The sequence below is a fragment of the Emys orbicularis genome, chromosome 2 (genome assembly GCF_028017835.1).
Source record: "Emys orbicularis isolate rEmyOrb1 chromosome 2, rEmyOrb1.hap1, whole genome shotgun sequence".
Taxonomy (NCBI): domain Eukaryota; kingdom Metazoa; phylum Chordata; order Testudines; family Emydidae; genus Emys; species Emys orbicularis.
In genome coordinates this window covers 279878509-279894278 of record NC_088684.1, presented here as the reverse complement: position 1 = coordinate 279894278, position 15770 = coordinate 279878509, and the positions used below count along the sequence as shown (strand labels likewise).

Sequence of the window (15770 nt, the reverse complement as noted above, 5' to 3'; positions counted from 1 at the left end):
TAGAAGTCACTGGGGCTCTTCGTGGGCACCGTGGTTCACTTGCAGATTAGCTTGCTTTAATGATCCAATGTACTCCTCTGAGAAGTCAATGGAAAGATTCCCATTGCCTTCAGTGGTCTTTGGATGAGTTCTTAAGTGAACACAGAATCTGGAACAGTGGAGCTTTGCCTGAGAAAGGGTGGCAAGATTTGGTCCAGACTGCAGTAATCCAAAATGTGTCTGCTAGTCATTAGTGCGAATAAGTGAGGTTCTACTGTTAGTACAACAAATCTGAGGTTTCCCAAGAGCTGATGTGATGTATTTGGTTACTTCCTTAAGTTTAGCAGAATTCAAAGTATAAGCAACACGTCTAAAGAAAACAATGGGCATTTCTTTGGGTATCACGTTTCCTAAACCAATAAGCAAAAAGAAAAAAAATGGGATGCACCAGGAACTCTTAGTTATTATATACTAACCAGACTGTGCATGGCACATTTTTATTTCTATAAAACTATTAAAACTATTACAAAATATTCAAAAATACATTTTAGTAAATTTACAGCAGTTATTTCTCAATTTATTAATGCAAAACATCCTTTTTTCCCTTCTGTACAAACTACCCTCTCCTTCGTCACAGAATCACCGCCATGTGCGCTTTTTTAAAAAATATTATTTTCTAATACATTTCTTCTTTTTTTTTGACGTTAAAAATAACAAAGTTTCTTACGGTTTTGTAAATAAAAAGTTTGTGTAACAGTCTTGACTTCCAAGAACGTGGCCAAATGCTGTTTTTACAAAGCAAAATATTTAAGAAACATGAAAAACAATACAGGAAATGATGTTACAGTTGAAACTATTTAAATTAAAATAATATATTCTCATATTTTACACTATTTCAAAAACGAAATGTGATTCAAGTTAAGTATTGATCTCTCAAAAAAATCTAATTTACAATTCTGTGTACAAAAATATAATTTATGGACCCCATGAAGTTTGTCTTTTGTTTGTGTTTAGACTTGCTGAAAAGAAGGAGCATTGCAATGGAGGGATGGGAAAAGTACAGAATTTTGCTTTCTGAAAGTCAGGACACATGTGACATGTAGAAAAATAGACTCTGCGCAGTTTTGCTTGGCCTCACAAAATAATGTTTTCCCCTGTGAGTGCAGTTCAGGTGATAATAAATTATCAAAGAAACTTCTTAAGGCTCTTGAAGGTCCGGTTCATATCCATTTTAAAACATCTATTCAAAATACCAAACCAATAAATATCCAGGAGAGGAGGAAAAACAAAACAACAACCAAGAGAACAGAACAAAATAACCAACCAAATAAAAATATATATATAATATATTTATAAACTAAACAGAACAAAACTTCCCGGGGTCTTTGTTTTCCTTAAAGTCTACTTTGGACTGTCCTACTTTATTATTATTTTTATTATTATTATTATTATTATGTCTTAAGCCGTGCTCGCCTTTAAAAATATGTTTTTCCTTTTCTTTTTCCTGTGAGTTTGTTTTTTTCCCTCTCTTTCTCTCTCGGCTGCCTGGGCCTGGCGGCGGGGGCGGAGCTGCTCTGCTCTCAGCTGGCCTGCACGGCCATGCCCAGCGGGTGCAGGGAGTCACTGTCCAGCACCCAGCTGCCGATGCGGTAGAGGAGGCGCGAGTACCAGTGGAGGCCTGGGGGGGCGGGCTCCGCCTCGGGCAGGCTGGCGCTGGGGGAGAGCACGGCCAGCAGGGCGTGGGCCAGGCGGAAGGGGGCGAAGGCCCAGTGCGCCCAGCTGTGCTCCTCGATGACGGCGTAGCAGGAGGCCAGCACCCGGTTGATGAGGATGGTGCCCTGGGCCGTGAGCGGGGCGTAGGCCCCCGAGGCCTCCTCCCGCAGGGAGACGCTGTGCACCGCGGCGGGCAGCAGCCGCCGGCCGCCCTCGCCCAGCACGTAGACCCGCTGGCCCGGCCGCACGCGGCTGGCGAAGAGGGCGCGGCTGCGGGCGGGCTCGGGCTGGGAGTGGTTGTGCGGGGGCGCCACGAAGAGCAGGTGGGCGGCGGTGAGCAGCAGGCGGGCGCGCGGCTGCCGCGTCTCGATCACGTAGAAGAGCTTGGGGGCGCCGTGCTCGCGGTCCAGGAAGGCCAGGAAGTCGCTGTAGAGCAGCCGGCCCTGCGCGTCCGCCGCCAGCACGCGGTCCCCGGGGCTCAGGTCCCGCACCCGCTTCGTGCCGCCCTGCTCCAGGTGCACCGTGGCCGAGCCCGGGAAGCAGCCGCCCGACTTGGCGGCCACCGAGTTTTCTGTGCGGGCGAGAGAGGCGCACGGGTTAGAGCCGGGGGCGGACGGAGGGGGCCCCGGGCCGGGCTCTCTGCGCCCCGCTCCCGTACTTCTGCACCCTCCCCCCGGGCTCTTTGCGCCCCCCCCCCCCCCGCTCTTCTGCACCCTCCCCCTGTGCTCTCTGCATCCCACTCCCGTTCTTCTGCACCCTCCCCCCGGGCTCTTTGCGCCCCGCTCCCGTACTTCTGCACCCTCCTTCCCGGGCTCTCTGCGCCCCGCTCCCGTTCTTCTGCACCCTCCCCCCGGGCTCTTTGCGCCCCCCCCCCGCTCTTCTGCACCCTCCCCCGTGCTCTCTGCATCCCACTCCCGTTCTTCTGCACCCTCCCCCTGTGCTCTCTGCACTCCCCCCCACCCCCCCGCGCCAGGCTCTCTGCGCGCCGTTCCCGTTCTTCTGCACCCCCCGGGCTCTCTGCGCCCCCTCCCCATTCTTCTGCATCCTCCCCCCGGGCTCTCTGCACCCCCCCCCCCGCTCCCGTTCTTCTGCACATACACACCCCCCGCCGGGCTCTCTGCACCCCGCTTCCATTCTTTTGCACTCTCCCCCCCCCCCGGGCTCTCTGCATCCCCCCGCCCCCCATAGAGCCAAGGGCAGGGGCTCTCTGCGACCTCCACTGTCTGCATCCTACACACAGGCATCAGGCAGCTGCTCGGCATCCCGCCCTTTCAGCCTATGGGTTGGCTTCATTTCTTGTCCCAACACACAATTACCCAGGGGCTCTCTGCATCCCGCCCCCCATAGAGCCAAGGGTAAGGGGGCTCCTTGCATCCCGCCCCCTCCCCATGGAGCCAGAGGCAGGGGCTCTCTGCATCCCGTCCCCCCCCCATAGAGCCAAGGGTAAGGGGGCTCTTTGCATCCTGCCCCCCTTCCCCCTATAGAGCCAAGGGCAGGGGCTCTCTGCATCTTTCCCCCCATACAGCCAAGGGCAGGGGCTCTCTGCATCTCTCCCCCCCCCTTCCCCCCATACAGCCAAGGGCAGGGGCTCTCTGCATCTCTCCCCCCCCTCCCCCCCATACAGCCAAGGGCAGGGGCTCTCTGCATCTCTCCCCCCCCTTCCCCCCATACAGCCAAGGGCAGGGGCTCTCTGCATCTCTCCCCCCCTTCCCCCCATACAGCCAAGGGCAGGGGCTCTCTGCATCCCCCCCCCCCATAGAGCCAAGGGTAAGGGGGCTCTTTGCATCCCGGCCCCCCTTCCCCCTATAGAGCCACGGGCAGGGGCTCTCTGCATCCCACCCCCCCTCCCCCCATACAGCCAAGGGCAGGAGCTCTTTGCATCCCACCCCCCTTCCCCCTATAGAGCCAAAGGCAGGGGCTCTCTACATCTCTCCCCCCCCCCCCCGCCAAGGGCAGGGACTCTCTCTATCTCTTCCCCCACCCCATAGAGCCAAGGGCAGGGGCTCTCTGCATCCCACAGTCCCCCCACCTCCTCTCCCATAAGACATACGTTCCCTAGCCAAGTCTGCTCAGCGTCCTCCTCCCCATATCCCCAGGTTAGGAGTTGTCTGCATTCCACACCTCAGGTTATGAGTTTCAGTGCACACATTTATAGCAGTGGCCTTAGCATGCCACCTTTCCAGCTCAGGTTAGTAGCTGTGAACCCCTTCCTCTCCTAGGAGTTTTTGCATCCTCCCCCCCTCCTCCATTAATAGTAGTACAGTAGGGCCTAGAGGCCCCAGGGGCCACGTGTGCTAGGCATCAGATATACACATCACCAGAGAGAGTCCCTGCCCCAAGGAGTTCACAGTCTAACTAGACAAGACAGTTAATGCCTTGTCTAGAAAAGTGCTCCGCTTTCACTAAAGTAATAAAACTGATCTTGTGAAAGTGGTGCAGCCTCCTTTGTAGCTGCACTTACATTACAAAGAACATAAGAACGGCCATACAGGGTCAGACCAATGGTCCATGTAGACCAATAGCCTGTCTTCTGACAGTGGCCAATCCCATTGCTTCAGAGGAATGAACAGAACGGGCAATCATCCAGTTGAAGCTGAAGCTAACTCAATATAAGCTAACACTTTAAACCAGTGTAAGTGGTTTATATTAGATGGGGGTTGGGCCAGTTTAACTGGATCAGTTTCAAAATTAATGTTGCCTTGTCTACATGGGGGAAATTGACCAGAATAGCTACTGCAAAATGACCTATTCTGCAGTAACTATTCCAGAATAGCTCCCCATGTGGACACTACTCTGGAAAAAAAAAAACTTTAATCCTGAATAATTAGTGCACTTCCAAAGTGGAGTTGTTATTCTGGAATAAAATCACTTTTATTCTGCAATATCATGTCCATGTGGAATACTTTATTCCAGTCAATTTCCCCAGTAGAAAAGTTCATAGTTAAATTGTGCACTTTTACAATTTAGGGTGACCTAGTTACACTGCTCAGGGCTATGAAAAAATCACACCCCTGAGATACATAGTTAAACTGACCTAACCCCCTGGGATAGATACCGCTAGGTTGGGTAAGTCTACACTACAGTGCTACATTGGCGCTGCTGCACTGTTGTAGTGTATCTGGTGAAGACGCGCTATGCTGACAGGAGAGCGCTCTCCCATCGGCATAATTACTCAATTTCAGCGAGAAGCGGAAGCTACGTTTCCCACCGACATAGCACCTGTGTGGACAGTGCAAAACTTGTGTCGCTACGGGGGGGGGGGGGGGGGCTTTTTCACACCCCTGAGTGACGTAAATTATATCAACTCAGGCTGTACTGTAGACCTGCCTGACGGAAGAATTCTGTGGACCTAGCTACTGCCTCTCAGAGTGGTGGATTAACTACAGCAATGGGAGACGCTCTTCTGTCACTTAGCAAGTGTCTACACTCGCCATAGTTGTGCTGCCGATTCATAGACAGTGTAAGGGCAAGTTTACATTTTAAACACTGCATTGGCGTAGCCGCTGTAGCGCTTCAATGAAGACACTAGGCCGACAGGAGACAGCTCTCCCGTCGGCGTAGTTAATTCATCTCCCTGAGAGGCATTAGCTGAGTCAAGTTCTCCCACCAAGAGCACTGTCTACCCAGGGGATTAGGTCGGTATATGTCACGCAGGGGGGTGGATTTTTCACATCCCTGAGTAACATAGTTCTACCGATATAGGTCTGTAGTGTAGACCAGACCTAATACAGCCAAAACCAAAGGGCGGAAGGGGAATCAGAGGCACAGAGAAGTGAAGTGACTGGCTTAATGTCACATAGCAAGTCAATGGTAGAGCTAGACTTAGCTCCCAGGGCTCCTGACTCTTAGGCAAGGTCTACACTGTGCACCTTACGTGGCATGGCTGCCGCTGTAAGGTATGCAGTGTAGCCACTCCTTGCTGGCAGGACAGAGCTCTCCTGCTGGCAAAATAAAACCACCCCCAATGAGAGAGCATCTTCCACCAACAAACTGCTGTCCACACCGGCACTTTTCATTCGTAAAATTCTTGTTAGTCAGGGGGTATTTTTTTTCACACCCCTGGCTTTAGGACTGGTCTACACTGGGAACTTACTTAGACATAGCTATGTCTCTGAGGGATGTAAAAAATCCACACCCAAGGGATGTAGTTTTACCAGCCTAACGCCGGGGTAGACAGTGCTAGGGGGATGGAAGAATTCTTCCATTGCCGTAGCTACCGCCTCTTAGGGAGGTGTAGTACCTACCCTTATAGGAGAACCCCTCCTATGGGCATAGGTAATATTTACACTGAGGTGCCACAGCAGTGCCACTGTTGTATTTTAGGTGTTGACAAGCCCTTAGTCCACTGTCCTATCCACTAGATCCTCCTGCCTCTCATTGCCTTAGGAACTTCTGAGCACTCCCTCAGAGCAGTCTCTGTGCCCACACACCAGGTGAGGATTCTCTGCAGCTCCTTCCACCCCAGATAAGAGAGTATTTGCCTCCCTCGCTAAGTCAAAAGTCTCTGCTCAGCCCAGGTAAGGAGTGTTTCCCTCCACCCTCCCCAGCCCCCTACCTAACCTTAAAACACCCTCTACTTTATGCACAATGACAGGCTAGTCATTGGGGCTAAATTTTAACCTGATCCTAAATTTTGGGGCTCTTGGTTATTCTGTCACCACTGCCTCATTATTAGTCCTTCAGAGAAATCCTAGCCATTTTAAAAACAAGATCAACCCACATTTATGGATTTGAATTCTCTGTCCTTGAAAATATTACTATAATATGTAGAAATTTAAAAGCTTTTCAGGCCAGAAGGGACCGGCATGACTGGCTATTCTGCCCTCTTCCATAGCATAGGGTCTGGAATTTCACCTAGTGATTCCTGGATGTTCCTGAACACCCTAGTTACATTTTTGTGTATTCGGTTGCACCCACAGTATTCCACTGTAGCCAGGGCATTTGATAAAATTTATTTCCATTCTTGCTCCCTCCCTTGATTTCACTGCAGTTTTCTCCCAGTTACTGAGTGTGCCAATTTCTAGTCCAAGTAATTTTCCTCCTAAAAGTTGTAAAACCACAGATACAGATTTTATTTTTGTGCCTCTGTAGCTGGTGCATAAGCTATTATGATTTAAATAAACACTTGGAGAGTCTCCTAATGACTTTCTCAGGAAGGACAGGAAGGGCGAAAATTAGAATGTTATTGATTTGCTAACGACTTTATCACTTGTGCTTCAGAAATGGAACAGCAAGATCTCCAAGGCCTCTTCACTGAGAACATGGCAACAAACGAGCTATGCGCTTTATGTAGAGTCCTTTCCTAGCAAACTACACCTTAGTACAAGCCCCGAGTAAAGCTCTTGCTTGAGCTTTGTTTGCATATTCAGGGGCTTGATGAATAGATCTAGTAGTGTAGCAACTCTACAAACATGCCAGTGAATTGGCAGAGGTGTGAAAATCTGCTGCTTTGAGCAGTGCTGTTTGGGTTCTCTAATTAAAATCCAATAAAGGATCAGCATTGTCATTCTGATTCATGTAATAAATGCAGACACTCTTGGAAGAGAGGACACTTCCATTTTCCCCCCAGCTTCTTCCCCCCACCCCCCTCCCCCTATTTGTTCAGGTGCAGAAACCCTATGTGCCAATTCACACACATACTCTCCAAAAAACCAAGACCTTCCAAGCACTATTTGCACAGCAGAGCCACTTTTCCAAGACACTCAAGATGTGTATTTGAATTTTAAATGTAGGAGCTTGCTCTAAATACTTGCAGTAGCCCATTATCAATGTCCCTTTTACCACCCCAGCCTCTCTTCTCTGTCCTGATGACAATAATTCAGACCTTGGGGGAACTCTTCTTTGCATTCCAATCTCCGGGATCATACTTTTTGCAAATAGAGATCTAGATAAAGAATCTTCCTGCCTGGAATTATAGGGTTTAATCTTCTCATAAGATTCTCTGTCATGAAACGAGGTTTTGACAATTTGAAATCAGACTTAGCTGGCGGAATTCAAGCCTGCTCTCTTGAAGCCCGTGTAGTACAGTCACACGACCCTGCCTGACATGCACTAAATATTACCCCAAACCTCCAAGTGTGTGTGGAATTTTAATGAGTAGATTTGTTCTCTTGGAATTATTCGTCTCCTATGAAATATACATGGAGTTGGATTATGTTCATTTGGAATAAGGTTACTGTGCATCACAAACAGACACCTTGAGCTGAGATATCTTTACTATAGAAAAGGACATTTAATATCACTAGCAACTTTGTAGAGATTTCTTTGGCTAAATAAGACCAGAAGATTAACCAAAGCAATATCACAGACTCAATGTAAAGCCTGCATTGGCCAGAGAAGTGTTGCTCTTCATCAACCCAGGAATGTAAAGCTGGTTAAGGGGTCTGATCTGCTACTAGTAGAGTCAATGGAAGTCTTGCCATTGCTTTGAATGGGAGCAGGATCAGGCCCCTAGTTACCTTACTTCTAAGCAAACAGATATATTTAGAGAGAGAGTAATTATTTTCTTTCACAACTAAGTATTTCTTGACACTTTAAAAGTGTTTCTTGGCTAAAAGAGGCTATTAAAATACAGTTTAGATGCTATGCAACAAACACTTAGAGGTGAAAAACCCAGCTCTTCTGCTATGCACTGTTAACAGTTTTGCTAAAAGCGTCAATTTATGCGCAGAAATGAAGTTTCAAATTTCGCGATTTATTGTTAGCAAGTTATTCCTTTGTTGAAACAGCATGTGGCGTTGTAAGCACAGGGGAAAAAAATCCTGGGGTTTCCTAGCGGCTACAGATTAAGCCATGAATGGCATTAATTTTCTTTTTCCTGCGCACACTAGCAGGTCCTGTTGGCAATAGTAATAATACTAGACTTCGGGGCGTGCAGCCAGCTAGATGTTTTTAAATGGTCACGATATTTGTTTGTAAGATACTATGTGAATTTAGAAAAAAAAGAAATGCCAGGGGGGACGACTGTTATTTTGCAGAGCTGTGGGCTCAGTCGGGGCGGGAGGGGATCAATACTTTAACAGAGTGGTGGAGTTGGCTGCAGGTTTTTGCATCCTTATGATTAATCTAGGACTATAGAGGTGCCTGGCACGTCAGATACATGGCATGCATTCTTCCCCCCCGCACGCAGAGTGAGAAAGCTAGAGAACCGTATTAATATCCGAATCAGTTCTCTGCCCAGATTGTCACTGTGATCGGAATGAGGGCTTTCCCCTGCCTTTGTAAACTCCACTCTAAATCTACATTGTCCTCCTAATAGCCCCCTCCTACGTAGGCAGAGAAGCACAGGACGAGGCTGGCTCATAAATGTGACCAAGCCCTGTAGTTATGTATGGCTCGAAATGAGTTAAATGGGAAGAGCAGCCCAGCCGCTATGCAAAGCAATGGCTGGATAACCGCATCCTCCCCCAGGTCAAGTGCCCGGTTCTGATGCAACCTGCGCTTGGCACAAGCAGCAGCAGATCCAGGGCTTAGCCTTGGGGAGTGCCCCTCCCGTCGTAGGCCCCCAGTGATGCTGTAGTCCCTTCAGTGGCTGCCTTGGGAGGGGTTCACACGCCCTGTTGCTGGGATACTTTTAGTCTCCCTTACGGGTCCAACCTGTCAGGCCTGGGTCCCACCGTCCTTAACGGGGTGCTTTGGCTAGACGCCCCCGGGCAGGCCTGGGGTGCCAGCCGCGGTGAGCCAGGAGGCTCAGTTGTCATCCTTACCTGCTTTGACGGAGCAGTGGATGTGGGCCTTGGACTCGTAGTAGACCCAGTCGAAGCCAGCCTCTACCGCCAGCCGAGCCAGCATGCCGTACTTGCTGCGGTCCCTGTCCGAGGTGGTGATGTCCACGGCCCGGCCCTCGTAATGCAGCGACTCCTCGGAGTGGTGCCCATCTTCATCCCATCCCTCGGTCACCCTCAGCTTCACTCCGGGCCACTGGTTCATCACCGAGATAGCCAGGGCGTTCAGCTTGTCTTTGCATCTCTGCAGGGACAGGGGCACACAAGGGGCACACGCATTGCACGGGCACTGTGGCATTTATACAGCACCCCCTGGCCCCCCATCCTCTATTAAAAATAACACACACCTGGCATTTCAAGAGTTAAAGACTATGGACAAAGCCTCAGCTATGCTCAGTCAGTAAACTGTGATCCTGGGCCTACTATCATTGAAGTCAAGGGCAAAACTCCTGGTGACTTCGCCCTATATATCCGTGCAAGGGGCCAGCCTAGGGGAATTGAAAAGCTTCTCGGATACCTAATGGGCAAGTCTGTTAGTCTGATGTAGGAAGTAAAGTGAGGTCGGTGCAGAGAAGGTTGAAGCCCGGATAATACGAAGTGAGTGGGGTCGAAATATAACCATTCTTTTAAACGATCGCCCACTTTCTTACAGCCTGCAACCTGTTTGAGTGTCAGAAGCATGACAAGTATCAGAGGGGTAGCCGTGTTAGTCTGAATCTGTAAAAAGCAACGGAGGGTCCTGTGGCACCTTTAAGACTGTTAGTTGCTTTTTACAGAAGCATGACACGATCTCTCCTCATTCCTCCAACTAAGACGTGCATTTTCACATTGTTGGGAGCAGAGTAAAGTTTTCCAAAAGACAAACACTTGCCATACATCTGGGAGTCAAATATTTTTTCCCTGCAATGTCTCTCCGGGTCTTTTCAACTTAAGTCGGTGATGAAAAGGTTCTCCATACGCGTTCACAGCCTTTCTGTGCTAGAAGGAGTTTTTCCTTCGCAGATCACTCACTAGAGTCCTTAAACCAACCTGGGCTACAAACATTCATCCTGCTTGAAATATACACACGTGTATATATAAGAGCAAACCCACCCGATATCTCTTAGGGGAAAGAATGAAAAGCAGAGAGGGATCAAGTTGATAGCAATGTTAAAAACCAACAAACCCAGAGGTGAGCTATCGTAGAATATGAAACCGGGAGTGACAACAAGCATTCTTTATATGGAGTGCCACATTCTTTTAACTCTATAGACCACTGCCACATGATTAACTTTCTGTTTTCTTTAACTAGCTCCTTTCCTTTATGTTTTCTTGGTTTTATGAAATTTACCAGGCAGGACCCGGCAATTCGGCGAGAAATTGTAAGGGGTTATGGACAAATGTGTAAAGAAGGGGCAAAGAGGGAGGACGGAGCTAGGAGATCATTCTAAATAAAGTACGAAAAGTTTGGGTAGATTCTTATCACATCCCAGAGTTTAAATAGAATACTGCCCTGCATGAATTAATGAGCTCTAGAAAAAGGTCATCTACCATCCACACCCATTGAGGATTAGAAAAGCAATATACATTTCAGGCACATTTGCAAATGTGAGACTACAGCATATTGCCAGCTAATTTTTGTTTAAAAGGACAAAGCCGTTTCACGATGTGGATATTTGACTGTTGCAGTCAAACAAATATCTGCAGTTGAGTAAAGCTAAAGGCAAACGCATCAAGTGGGTAGGGATGTTTGGCTTTCTACAGGAGGACTCACCCCAAAACGTTATCAATGTGTAAAATAACACACCACAAAGGTTCTTTTCACAGCTCCCAGAAGGGGAAAAAAACTTGCATGATTCCTGCTACACTACTTTTAGGTACGTGACCGGATTGCTCAACAGGAAAGTTCCAGCGCGTATATTACAGCCATAAAGAGATACCCTAGCAATACTTCGGTGGCAGTTAAATATAAAATGCCCTGGTGAGTCCACTTTGGACTCCCTGGCCGATTGTTCCATGTGACTTAACATTTTTATGGAAAGAGCTGATTGTTTGGTCTTTAATGTGATGTTAGTCTAGGAAAAGCAGAAAACCATAAGGAAGTTTAGCTTGTGAATTTCTCTCTCGCAGATATACTGTGAGAAAAAGGCGAAACATGCAACGTTTTAGGCCACTGACAAGGAGAAAGCCCTTAGCTGCACAGCAGTCTAAAGCCATGTTATTTTATAACTAAGAAAACAAGTAGGGAGGAGAGTAGACGAGGCGGGTTTGCTATTCCAGCTCCTTCCCCTATAAATATGAGCTAAAGTCTCTCTGGCAAAATAAAAGGGAAAGGAACGACCTACTAAAGGACTTTCCTTCCTTTTATATTGGCTGAACTGGATTGTCAGAGTCAAAAGCCGTGAAGGCCAGACTATTTATTAATTCATTGGGTCGTGTGCCACAAATCAAGCCCAATTCTGTTCAGCCACCGTGAAACTCAGCAGGGCTGCCTCCACTAACGCTTTGTGTGGAGGCAAAGTTGTTCAACAAGCCCTCTCCTGCCAGCCCCTAATCTCTTCACAAATGAATTGCTTGAAGGAAACACTTAACAGGTACCTGTCAGTGTAAACAACCCGGTGGGCTTCCTAAATGCCAAGTTGATCTCCAAATTCCTCACATCATGCACCGGTTGTGTGCCTGTATGGCACTAGATTTCTATTTTATTTCATACAAATTCCAGCTTTATCATATTGACCTGGCTCCCTTATCTCGTTCACAGATCCAGCCAATGGTTGCTGTGTGTGTGTATATGGGGCGAGGAGGGGGGGCATTCAGCAAACTGCTGTTGTCACCTGCAAAGTTAAGAACCTGACTTACCTAGCTCTGCGTTTTTTCCCTTCTTAAGTTAATATTAACTAGCAGCTAATGCATTCAGCAACGATTCTGAAAGTTTAACAATTCCATTCAGGGAAGAGCTTTCCATGGTTGAAGGGCTTGTGAAGCAGGCATTTAAAGGCTTGAATTTAACAGAACAAGAGGTTGCTGATTGAGAGAGAAAGAAAGAGATTGGCCCAGCTCGTTGTAGGATTGCAATATGAGGGAATTCTGATGTCAGCGGCAGCTTCCCACCACCTCCCTACAATATTGTTATTGGAAGACCACCGAGCAATTCCCCTTCCAACCCACCCCGAACATTGCTATAGGCTCACTACTGTTCAGTCACCCCATTACCTCTCCCCAGCCCCAGCCAGGGGTATGAGATCACTCTTGTCCCTTCCTCTCCCCTCCCCCAATATCATTATGCAATCACCGATGTCCCTTTCTCCCCTCTCTTGCTCCCCAAAGGGGGTTCAGTAATGAAGCTGCAGCCAGACGTTGATCTCTTATTTTGGTGTGGTACCTAAGCTGTGCTGTGAGGCAGAGCGGCGTTATCTACCCCCCCCCCCCTTCTTGTGTGTAAGGAACGAGAATAGTCGCTGAAGGAAAAAGTATTTGTTTTCGTTTCGTTCGTCTGAGGGAAGTTGACAGAAGGTCAGAAGTTCAAATGCTGCCAGCTATTGCAGCGAGAGTGGCAAGCCATGTAGAAGGCTCAGTATTCCCAGGGAAGGGCAGCTAGAGAGACAAGGCACATCCAAGGCTGCAGTAGAGGAGAAAGGAGACACTACCACACACGCTGGGGTCTCCCCCTCTTCAGCCCACCGCCCCCTTTTAAAAAAACACCATCACACATTTTCCCTTCCTCTGTGGGTCTCCATCTCTTTCCCTCTGTATTTCAATCTATGTCTGGCTCTCCTTCTCTCTTCCTCTCTACACCTAAGCTTCATTTGCTCTTTCATGAGTATGGTGTGTGTGTGTGTGTCTAATTACACACACGCACACATACACACGCACACATAAAAGCACGTCTTTTTTTTTCTGGGGCTTCCTAGCAGCAACAGCAGCAGCAGCATTTGCCGTATTAAAAAGGATACAAACTGAAATTCTAGCCGTTGCGATCGATAAAAGAGGAGTAAGTGGAGCTGAAAATGCGAGATGTGTCTCACTTGGCTCACTGTCTTGCATCTTTTCAGCAAGGGAGGATGACCGAGGGCTATAAGAGGGACTGGACTGGATCTTACAATGCATGCCACAATAGTCATCCTCTCTCACTTGCCTTTCTCTTGCATTAGGAGGCGAGATTAAAGCTGCTATCGAATTGGACTGGGAACTCTCTACACAACATGCTCTGCACCGTGGCCTGTGCATATTTAATTGAGGCTCGCGCTTCTATCTGGCAGAGGCGCGCGCGTCAACACTCATAGGTACAGTAAGATTTAAGGTGGTCGGGAGGAGATTGGAGGAGACACGTCCCTCGCCCAAATAAACCTAGTAAACGTGCGGAAAATCAAGCCGAGGCAAAGGGGAGAGTTTAGGAAATTCTTCCCATGCTCAACGCGATTCTTGCAGCCGAGTTATATTATAGCACTGAAGGAGGGACTTAAAATACATTAATAGTGGGAAGGGAGGGGGGAGGCTGTTGACCTATATTTGGATGAAACCCATCTCCAGTGTCTAGATGGCATCTAGATTCCATGTAGTTTCAAAAACTCTAGAACTGGGAGACTAATTGCTTTCACCTATCTTTCCGTGAGCAATAACAATATTTATTATTATAATGTGGCTGTTTGGGAGGGTTTATTTTTTGCATACAATGGTTCCGCATTCTGATTCACTCCCGATTCAATATTTATTCAGCTGTAAACCTTGTGCCATCTGATTTTTAAAACAGAAGTGATGCAATGCTGATAAGTTGCAAGTCCCTCCCATTTGGAAGTACCAGAGCATTGGTGGCGAGCATCCTTAAAGAAATATCAATATATTTACGCTCTGATGGGCACAATTGCAAAGGATGGTTTTGCAATACAAGCTATATAATACAGAAACAGGAGAGTAATGGTCGATTGGACTTCAGCTGCCTTTTGTGAGTGCAAGACTCCATAGGTACTAAATTTAGAATCCGCTTGCAAACAACAATAATGAAGGGTAATAAAATAAATATAAAAAAGTCAGCATCTGTACCAACCGATGACTGCATTTGTAATAATGAAAGAGTGGCCTGGCGGTCACTAGACACTTGGGGTCCTCTTAGCTGTATACAATTCGTTTGATCAAAGTGCAGCCTTGGGGACAAATGCAAACAGAAATCTCTAACCAAGTTACAGGGAACGTCATGGCAAGGTTATAATTGTAAGTATTACACAAAACCCCAACAAATATATATCTATGGCTATATGCCCCTGCAAACTTAACTGGATATTTAAATATGAATCTAACCGATGAGGTTTTGGGGGGGGGACGGGGGGAGGGCAGGGGTATCTTTCAAAAATGCTAAGACGTTTTAATTTATGATTGCTCAGATATGCTAACAAATAAAAATATATGTATCTATGTAGCTCTACCTGAGTCATCAGTCTGTCAGCTCCAGTGTTCTCTTCATCCTTAAAAATAATGTCAGGGTTGTAATTTGGGGTTAGTTCTTTAAATCTCTCGGAGTTTCTTGAGATCTTCCCTTCATATCTTCCACTGGCCCCTAGGGTCTTCTCTGCCACATTGGGAATAAACTGCTTATAGGCTAAAGGGGTCAGTTTTTTGGGGTGTCTCCTTTTTCCAATACCCCTGCCTGGTCCACAAGTCAGCCCAGAGGAGACCAAAAGAACGCAGATGAACCCCACCAACAGAATTCTTGTCAACAGCCGCATTTCGTCCATTGAATCCAATTACTTCAAAGCTCTCTGTGCCTATCCCTGGCTGTCTCTCTAGATCTCTCTTCCTACGTCCTTGTCTGCTTTCTGAATCGTATACTATCCACCGATCCCTAGCAAGACAGGTGTTGGAATGGCAGGCTTTAGGTCGCTGATAACGGAACACATCGGAGTTTGGTCGTGAGACAGCAATCGAGAGACAAAAAGGGTCTGATTTTAATGGTAGCAAGGCTAGAGACGCTTGTGAGAGGAGTCTGCCTTTAGTTCTATATTATAGCTGCCAGAGCCGAGTTCTGATTGGCCAAGGCGAGACAAGCTTGTCTTCTGATGTATTAACCCTCAAAAAGGCAACAAATTCTTGAAAGATTTTTTTTTTCTTTTACCTGAAGGGCTTGGAGCTGAAAGGGGTGGAGATAGCGCTTTCTTGGGATAACATCAATTACATGCTGTTTTTTTTTAAAACTTTCTTGGCAGAGTGGTACATTTGTCAGCAGGAGTAACAGATGTCTCTGTGAAATAAAAATATTAGCAGGCTGCCTTACTGCATTTCAAGTTTTTAAGGACGGGTTTAAATAAAAATAAAAATAAAATAAAAAGTTGGCTATCAAACAACTCTGAAAAATAATCTTTCAGGGGCAAAATGACTAGCCAT

At 47.3% G+C, this 15770-nt stretch overlaps 1 protein-coding gene across 1 annotated transcript; it reads right to left on the bottom strand.

The window, feature by feature from the left end:
* Window positions 1-1559: 1559 nt before the first annotated feature.
* Window positions 1560-15124, bottom strand: SHH (sonic hedgehog signaling molecule). Its single transcript, XM_065399438.1, has 3 exons — window positions 14816-15124; window positions 9399-9660; window positions 1560-2263 (listed from the first exon to the last, which is right to left on the bottom strand). The coding sequence occupies exons 1-3, from the start codon at window positions 15122-15124 to the stop codon at window positions 1560-1562; spliced, it is 1275 nt and encodes a 424-aa protein (XP_065255510.1).
* Window positions 15125-15770: the final 646 nt, after the last annotated feature.

Coding starts and splice junctions, on each gene's coding strand:
- SHH (XM_065399438.1), bottom strand. CDS start 15,124: ATGGACGAAATGCGGCTGTTGACAAGAATTCTGTTGGTGGGGTTCATC. Junction 9,661..14,815: donor CTGACAGACTGATGACTCAG/GTAGAGCTACAT, acceptor CTGTCCCTGCAG/AGATGCAAAGACAAGCTGAA. Junction 2,264..9,398: donor CCACTGCTCCGTCAAAGCAG/GTAAGGATGACA, acceptor TCGCCCGCACAG/AAAACTCGGTGGCCGCCAAG.